At 46.5% G+C, this 10,000-nt stretch overlaps 1 protein-coding gene across 2 annotated transcripts in view; it reads right to left on the reverse strand.

Annotated features, from left to right (window-relative positions):
- Positions 1–10,000, reverse strand: part of LOC134092583 (retinoic acid receptor gamma-A-like) — a 60,760-nt gene that overhangs the window by 16,150 nt on the left and 34,610 nt on the right. Inside the window, exon 1 of one of the 2 annotated variants that reach the window (XM_062545560.1) lies at positions 7,497–8,281. The exons of the other annotated variant lie outside the window; for it this stretch is intronic. Within the exon in view, the coding sequence (XP_062401544.1) occupies positions 7,497–7,635 (139 nt within the window). The 5' untranslated portion in view covers positions 7,636–8,281. Of the gene's footprint in view, positions 1–7,496; positions 8,282–10,000 lie in introns of those variants that run through there. 2 annotated transcript variants of the gene reach the window in all.

Genomic DNA, 10,000 nt, shown 5'->3' on the forward strand with positions numbered 1-10,000 from the left:
TTTTCTCCTCGTTGGACTTATCTGAGGAGATTTTTTTTTTAACACCGGGGACATATAGAATCATATCCGCTCATATGGAATGGGTGGGGTAATAGCAGTTAACACCCCCCCCCCCACCTCCGCCCCACTCTCTCTCCAAATCAAGTAGAAACCAAGAGAGATCTCTGCAGCTCAGGGGAAACCCTCTGGACAAACACAATTCTCACGATTCGAAGGATCCCTCAAGTTCTGAGGGAGTTCAAGATCCTGGAGAATACAAAGGGGAGGAAGTGACGTGACGAGACAGAGGAGGTGCGGAGGGGGGGGGGGAGGAAGAGGAATGAGGAAGAGAACTAGCCAAAGGTTTTAGGGCAGAATCAGCTTCACTCAACAGCTGCCCAAAAGCTTATTACGTGGAGACTAGCCTTCCCCCAATCACATACACACACACAAACACACACAAACACACACACACACACACACACACACACACACACACACACGAACCCTCCAGTCCTATAACCCCCCCGTAACCCCCCCTTTCCTGCTCTGTCAGGAGGAGGAGCTCTTCCTGTCTTTGAAAGGAAGCCTGTGATAAAAGCAAGCCACTGTCCAGGAGATGACCCAATAAAACACACACACACACACACACACACACACACACACACACACACACACACACACTCACACACACGCACACAGATATACACAGGCTGGCAGACTCACACACACACACACACACACACACACACACACACACACACAGCTCTTCTCCAGGAGTGGGCTCAATAAAGACACAACACCCCTGTGTCCAGCTGGATGGCCTTTACACTTGCCTGCAATAACCACACACAAACTCAAGCATATAAACAGGTAAAAGACACATTCTTTCTCTGTCCCAGCTCCAGCTCTCTTTCTCTCTCTCTGTCTCTCTGTTTCTCTCTCTCTCTTTCTCTTTCTAAAACACACATGAACAAACAGAAATGCACTAATAGATACATGCTTCACCACCAGCATGCACATAACGGCTAAACACAAACATGGGGAACTGGACGCACCATGTATGTCCAGTATAGAGAATATAAATAGATCCTGTGGATCTATGTGTAATCAGGCCCCGACTCAACTCAATGCCCAGCTGCTGTACACAAACCAAGACGGAGACGTGCAATTAGCTGATAGAGACTAGCAACGACCTGCTAACTCGCCATTTCCTAATAACGTCTCGGTCTTGTGGAGTTGTATAATAAAAAAAAAATCCTTTTGTGTGTACAGACAGGCACACACACACCTAAATACACATGGTTCATCCATGTTGAGAGTGGACAGGAACTGCAAAAGAGGGTTGTTCTCTCTTAGGGACATGCTGTTAAATCAGGATTGCTCCTCTCACTCAATAGCTTGCATACAAAGCTGCCTTTCTTCTTTACAACACCCAATAAAACCTACCTTTTTATTTCTGCCTTTTTTGATTAAGCAGTGTCAACATTTGGCCAACACTCTTGTATGTCATCTACCCCCATCTATTTCCCTCACTGAACAATTCAGCTCAATTTAACTCAACTCAACTCAACTCAACTCAACTCAACAAACCCCTGTCAAAAAACACAGTCTCAACCAACCCAGCATCGTCTGGATCCACTTCAGTTCCCCTGTGTGGGTGTAAAAAGCGGCAAGGCCCATTGAGTGTTTACGAACATCAGCTGCCTCTCTGTCTGTTTTGTCCTCGTGTCCCACTGAAGCCCTGACAAGCACCATCCACCCTGCACCCCCCCCCCCCCTCCACCCCACCCCACCCCACCCCCTTCCAGAGAGTGTCCAGGATGTGGCACCAGAGTGGTACTGTCCGTGGCCTCCTCAGTCCTTCCACTGATAACTGCTGACAGGAGGCAGATTGACAGGGAAGGGAAAGTATGCGGGAGGGCCCGACTGCTGGGCAGTCAGGTCTGATGACCGTTGCCAGTGACTCACATGGACATTATCGACTGAACGAGATCCAATCCGATTCTCACAAACAAGTGATGTAGATAGAACACGGTGGAAAAAAACAACAACAAAACATGAGACTGTTTTTGGGCAGAATTGATACTCGATTACCTGCAGGCTGATGGTTCCAAGGCCCAGTTTTGCAAACGTCTATGAAGTGTTGATTATCTGTTGGGCCTTGATGACACCCGGGTCATCAAAATACAGGCACCCCAGTCTTCACTATACCTGAGCTTCTACAAATCGGACTTCTCACTGCCAACTCACCCCACACCCTGGAGTGAACCCTACACCCTACACCACCCGCGAACATCCATCCGTCTGAACCTGGGCCCTCCAGCCAAAACATCTAGCTCCAAACCCAAACAAACAGGAGACAGTTGTCGGCTGACCACGCCACACAGACCCCAGCGGGGGCTGGACCAGGGAGGCGTCCTCCGCCAAGTTGCTGTCCCGGGACGCTCCTGGGAGCCTGCGTGTTACGAGGACAGCCTAAAATGGCTCCTGGACGGGAAAAGGGGGCTTGGGGAGGGAGGGAGGGCCTGTGTGTGTGTGTGTGTGAGTGTGTGTGTGTTATTTACAGTGGTCTCCTCTCCCGCTGCAGTCATCCTATAAAATGCCATGGGCAGCACTGGACTGAATTCCGTCAGGGGCCTGTGAAATCTGTTCAGGCGCACGCACGCACACACACTCACAGACACTCTGACTCTGGGAGGTAGACACGTTTTCTTCTTCAGACTGTCTCCGTGTGTTTTATGTGTGGCTCTCAATTTGTGTCTTTCTCTTCACTGTACGTTCTCTCTCCCTCTCTCTTTCACCTCCCTTGCCTCCTCTCTCTCTCTCTCACTCTCTCTCTCTCTTTCTCTCTCTCTCTGTCAGTCTTTCAATAATTCAGTCTCTTGGTTTTATATTCAGCAGCAGTGCTGTGCTGTGACTCCTCTCGTTCTCTCATCACGCTGCTCAGTGGATGTGGGCCTCGGGGGACCCTTTGAAATCTCTCTATTAGCCTCATCAGCTCTCCCATGTTTTCTTGGCTTCTCACATTCAAAACATGGGAAAATGCAACCACTGGTCAGTACTCCCACCAGCATCTCTCCTCCATGTCTCTTGTGTCCAGTAAACTTTAAGACCTTGTGGCAAGAATTTTTTCCAATCATCCCCTACCCTGTGTCTGTTTTTGCTTTCTATCTGCCTCATTTCCATCTGCATTTCAAACCTAGAGAGGCTAACATGGTTTTACTTTTTTTTTATTATTTTTTTTATTTCTTTATTTTTTATATATTATATATTAAAGGACTTTGTGAATTTGACCAGTAGGCCAACTATTATTATTTAGTAAAAGTAGAGATTCATTAATCACCAGGTCTAATTAAAATGAAGACAATGAAAATATATTCTCAGTTAATTGTAGAATTTCTAAGAGGAGCATATGGGGGACGTTCTGATATATGCTTATGCATCTTTCATGGCTTCTAATTAACAATTTATCATGGCACAATTTCTCTATACATTATACCTAATTAATATAAGAAATGACCTACTCTGCGTCTCTTTAGAATAATGTCACACAGACAGACGTCTTGGAGAATTAATGACTTTGAAAACAAAAAAGTCATTTCCATAAGGTGTGTGTTAAAATTGCAGACACAGCGAGAGAACAGAGAAAGGGAATATCAAACAAGAAAGAGAGAAAGAACAAATGAGACCAAAGGGAAAAAGAGAAAGATAATTTATAGATAAAGAAATAAACAAAACATAAAGAACGATAAGGAGAGAACAGAGGGACACTGGGAGAGATACTGTAGACAGAGAAAAAGAGAGAGAGAGAGAGAAAGAGAACGAGAGAGATGAAACCACTGCTCACAGTGGTAGGGCAGACACATGGAGGGGGGAGGTCTTAATCCTCCATCAGATCCATTTCTCCCCCCTACACTTCTCCTTTCATCCTTCGCTCTCCTCAGCTCTCCGTCTCTGCGGGCGGCCTAATCTCTTAATTGAGTGCTTTGTCATTATAATTGAATAATTAAAGACTTTCGTCATTAAGGGTAAACAAATGATGTGAAAAGCATCTGACGGACAGGGGACCCCCTACCCCCTTACCGCACCCCCCCACCCCGACACACACACACACACACACACACACACACACACACACACACACACATATCAGTTCTGTTTCACAATCTCTTTGGCACAGACGCATATGCTGTCTCTCCCCCCCCCCCCCCACACACACACTCATCGACAAAAAACGCTAAGTGTACTACATCTATTCACAGTATTCATTACAGCCCTATAATAAATTGACCGTTGACTGTCTGTATTGCACACATGCACATATGCACACAGCACTTGTGCCTCATTTCTTGAAAATGCCATAACATTTACCAGCTTTTCCGTACTCCCCTGTCTTTCCTACATATGCGCATGCGAACACACACACACACACACACACACACACACACACACACACATGGCCTGACTTTGGCTTAGTAATGCACTCTCCATAACCCCTGACACTGAGACAAAGAGAGCCAGAGGTCCTGACCACTGAGCTAAAAAACAACAGGGAACAGGAAAGCTGACCACACACACACACACACACACACACACACACACACACACACACACACACACACACACACACACACACACACACACACACACACACACACACACAAACACACACACACACACACACACACACACACACACACAGCTTTATGGCACTTTTTAAAAGAAATTCTAGTTAAAATGATACTTCAATAAGGGCAAGCTTTTAAAACACATACACACATGTGGCACAAACAGAGACAGGGACCGTGTGAAATTTTGCGTAAAAGTCATGTAAAAGTTTACAGGTTCATTTGGTCACTTTTAAAGCTCTCCATTCAGACAAGTTGATGACCAAAGACCAACCACTGGTCAAAACTCTTAGGACCAACATTTTGGGTGACAAATAATAATAATTAAAAGAAAAATGAAAGATGTGTTTCCTTTAATATAAGATACCCCACATTAATTAAGACTGATGACATTATGATAGATGTCAGACAATTTTCACTTGCTTGTTTATTCGCTTATTTCTATGAGTAGGCCACTGAATTGGGTTAGGAGATTTGTTTAGTGAATTTCACCAATCACTGATGGCAGGTCTTAACTTTCAGTGAGCTTTTTAGCAAATCTCTTGGGCAGGGTCATGTTTGTGTGGATCCCCTTCATTTTCAGTTTGTCTCAGCCCAAACACCAGTTCATTCGTAAGAAAAGGAACAAAGTAACTGGAGCACACAGAACAGAGAGGATAAATTCCGCCTCTTCACGTGTTATTGTCCCCCAATGTTTACAAAGGTTATTCTGATCGCTCAGCTGTAACTGAACACCGCGCCAAGGAACGCTCATTCGCCTGAGGGCGCCCACGACGTGAACCCGCCCTCAACTTTTTTGTTCTCCGTCTGCCCCCCCTCCTTCCCAAGTAGAACTTGCTTCGAACAAAATCTTTTCTGTGACAGCAACGTCTTTTTGGCAGGATTGATAAGAAAATGCGGAGATATCGATGCGCCATTTTTACTTGATCAGCGATGATGGCACTGGATGAATGGCTCTCTTTGTGTGAGCACAAAACGTCACTTAGCACATGTTATTTCATAATGTAATTTCTTCTAATGACTGTTAGGCCTGTAACTATACCCGCATTTGCCAGTGAATTATATAGAGCCTAATCGTGTTAAGTTATGTTCAGGTAGCGAGTCAGACTGATCCTCACAGTTTGCCTCTTCCGAGGACAGCATATCCGTCATCATTAGAAGAGACGCTGTGAGGCCGACAGCACTACAAACCCCAGTGTGTGTCCGCAATTACTGCATGAAGACAAATGGCTTTTCGCTCATTTCAAACCGAAACAAACTGCATCTGAGAAACGAGCCGACAACTCCATAGCAACAAAGTAGCACAAAACAAGGTACAAACAAACAGAAAGTCGTAACACATGATTACCAATTGGCACTGTTTGTACATGTAAACAGGCTACGACCACTATAATACCAGGCTAATGCAGGAATTTGTACATTGATGTACATTGCACATTTGTCTCAACAGCACAAAATCTGAAAGGTGACCATGTCCCTTCATATCGCAAATAGGAGATCACGACAGCCATTAGATTTTTGAAAGTTGGTCAGCCTGTCAGACTTGGGATTGCAAGAAAACATAACAAGCCTGTCCTCACACTGAAGACTCTTTCTGCTATTTGGTACAGCTCCACATTCTTTCAGGTTTATTTATTTATTTATATGCCTCCATCTCTCTCACCCTGTTCCAAGACAATCCCAGCAACTCATATGTTACTGCTGACCCGCTGGTCAAACCAACTTCACGATGAAAACATTGAGATCATTTGAAGCTGTGATGCGTAAACATGCCCTTGACGATCTGTCAAACAAATGTTCTGGTTACCAAAAGGCTATCGGCCCTATAAATATAATGGGCAAAAAAATAAAGAGGAAAAAATTAGGAGTTTTTTTCTGACATTGTCAACAGACTGGTTGCTTTGTTAAGACAATGACAAAGATGAATTGCTTTGTGGACTGCCTTTACATGCCATGAAGTGAGGAGAGCAAGGGCCAGTTCTTTAACTGTCAAGAGTGCAGGCCATTCATCAATCTGACTAGAAACACAACAAACACGCCATACTGAAGAAGACACTCATAGTGGGGGAAAAGAGCTGGGGACAAACTTTCATAATCTTTTCCACACACAAGCTCATGCTTGCAGACCCCCCCCCCCCCCCCCCCCCCCCACACACACACACACACACAATCAGTAAGGAGGGTGAGAATGGCACACGGAATAGAATGGAATCTGGCTCTTCCTGTGGAGAGAGCTCTGTGATAACAACACCCCCCTAGCCTGATAAGGGAAGTGCCGACACACACACACACACACACACACACACACACACACACACACACACACACACACACACACACAGAATTAAATAGTATTAAGATTACTAAATCATTTTCAAATTACAGGGAATTGGAACAGGGTGGTGCTTGTTTGTCAAATCAAAGATTCATCACACAGTATCTCTCTCTCTCTCACACACACACACACACACACACACACACACACACACACACACACACACATGGAAAGACCTATAGACACACAAACAAATGGCACAGGGACAGCGATCATTGTCACTGTCACGTTTTGTCACTGTTTTGTTTTGTTTTCCTCTGTCTGATATGTTTGATTATGAGATTGTCCTGTGGGTGACAAGTACATTTGAACATGTTTGAACAGAGAAGACTCCACTACCTTCTATTCATAGCCCATCTGACCTACTGAGCAATGTTATGCCCCAGATAGATACACATGCAAACTAAACACAACAACTGACAGATTTTGGGAGACACCAAGATTGAGAGACGGATAAAAAAAGAGCAACTCAGAGGCAGAGAGAGAGAGAGAGAAAAAGAGAGAAAGAGAGACAGACTACAGGAGCCCAGAATGACAGATGAGTGACTTACACTGCATGGTGGCAGCCCATGAGAAGGACTCCAGGTTGGGGAAGAAGGAGCTGGCCTTGCGCAGCATGCAGGAGCCTTGGGCGGACACGTCGTACAGGGGCCTGGGGGCCACCCCCAGGGCCTCCACACAGTCAAACATGCTGCTGTGTCTCGGGCTCTGTCCCCCCTCTCGGTCCTTGGAGCAGCCCTGCAGAGGTGCCCGCAGAGCTGTCTCAACTCAATTAGCGCCTGCACGCTTTCAGGGCTAACAGTGAGACGAACCAGCGCCAAACTAAGTCCTTTTCCTGCTCTGCCTGTCTTCTGTTGTGCTACTGTGACAGCCAAGGAAGTCGATAATCTTGGTGTTTGCGTGTGTGTCTGTGTCTGTGTCTGTGTCTGTGTCTGTGTCTGTGTGTGTGTGTGTTCACACAGCACCCAAGTTGTAATCAGACCACGCTCCCAGAAGCCACAGACGCGGAGGAGAGGTGTGTGAAATATAGTCCACAGGCACGAGTGAGTCTCGGTGACGAGCCAGGGAGTTGTCAAGCAGAAGTGTCCCAGTGGTGAACTCCAGGTGCAGCTGGGGAGTGAGAGCTCTGGCTGCCTCTCTCTTGCCTGCCCGAGTGACTTTCCCCTGGGCTGCCTTTCCTGCCTCCCTCTCCTGGAAGCGTCGCTGGGAAGGGAGAGAGAACGCTGTGGTTTTCGTCTGCCCCAGACCCGGTGTCCCGTCTTTTGGGGTTTGGAGATGATCTGCGACTCCTGGATCGGTGGTGAGAAGCAGTCTCAGTGACGACCGAGTGAACTGTTGCTCTCTGCACGGCCGTCTGGCGTGTGTGTTGGTGTGTGCGTGCGCACGCCGCACACACATACACACAAAAACACGCGCACGCTTTTTTGCAGTCACACACACACACACACACACGCACGCGCATGCACGCAGTCAGAAGTGAAGCGACTGGCTCTGCCCACAACAGGGACAGGAGAAGGGAGGAGAGAGGGAGGGAGGGAGGAGAGAGGGAGGAGGGAGGAAGAAAAGTAGGCGGGAGTACTGCTGGTTGGCCGGAGCAAAAAACTCTCCTTTTCTCTCTCTCTCTCTTGTCTATCTCTCTCTCCCTCTCTCTGATTCTCTATTCCTCACCCCCTCCCCAAATCCAGCCTTGCCTCGCATCATATTTCATATTTTTACACATGAAAACAAACAATGCCCCTCCTTTCCCCTGCTTCTCTTGTTCTCATTCCCTTTCTCCCTCTCTCACCCCCTCTTTCCTTCTCTTTCAACACTCAGAACACAGTCCCCCTCTCCCTCTTTCTCTCTCTGCAGATGGCACACACACACACACACACACACACACACACACACACACACACACACACACACACACACACACACACACACACACACACATTCCTTGGCAAAGCACAGGGTTCATGTGTGCATGCTTGATTGTTCAAGTTTGAGCTGGAATCATTGCATGGTGCCAAAAAAAGTAAGAGAGAAGGTGAGAAATATGCAAAGACAAAGAAAACATGTGAAAATATCATAGCTGAGTAAAATGCACTGATGAGAAACCTACAAGAATTCCTTTTGTCCATTTGATCATCACATCCTCTATGTCTCCCATTTGTGTAAAGTAAACTCTCACAGCCCAAATTTCAGCCAGCCTCCCCGTAACCCCCATCCAACCCACGTCATCTTCTCTTTCTGTAGAATCAAGATATAGACATCAAACTGGGTCTTGGCGATCCCATCAGAGGATCAAAGCCATAAAATAAACAGTCAGCGGAGAAGAACTCCCTCCCTATAGGATAACTGCACGCTCGCGCTTGCGCATGTAGCGTGTTAGTCCTAGCAAGGCCTGAGTGGACGTCTAAACTCCTCCGGCCAGCTGAGGCAATTATGCTTCAAATGAGCGAGCGTTACATTAAAGAGGCACATATTTACAGTTTTAGCCGAGCGCGATTTATATCTGTTCCCTGGTGCGAATGCGGCTTTCCATGCGGGCCAGCGAGGAGTGATATTTGAGCGCACTCTGGCCTTAGCAACGTCAACATGTCCACTTTCCCATAAAACATAATAGCCAGCAGGGACCTGAAAATCATCACAGGCCGCTTTCTTTATCTGTCAGACAGATTTCATAACCTCAACCCTGTCCGTGGACAACAGCTTATTCATTCTGTTTGGTACACAAACGCTTTGTTTCGTTTCATTAAGCTCAGAGAGTGTAAACACCCTGGCAAAGAGTAAACAACCCACAGAAGTGGCTTCTTCTGGGTCAACAAACGCTATTGTCATTGTGTGGTGCCCCACCTTTAAAATACAGTGAGTGTGTGTGTGTGTGTGTGTGTGTGTTGTGGATCATGTATTGCAGGAACTGGAGAGAGTGCACATGACAATGACCTGGGCTTCAAAGCCAATGGAAGAGCCAGGCCTTGGTTGATGAATGGCACCCCATGCTGGGAGTTAATGGCTGTGGTCTAGCCAGTTCCCCATCCCCTCCCCCTCATCTTCTCCCCACCTCCACACA

This window comes from Sardina pilchardus, chromosome 9 (assembly GCF_963854185.1).
Source record: "Sardina pilchardus chromosome 9, fSarPil1.1, whole genome shotgun sequence".
In the NCBI taxonomy this organism is placed as follows: Eukaryota; Metazoa; Chordata; class Actinopteri; order Clupeiformes; family Clupeidae; genus Sardina; species Sardina pilchardus.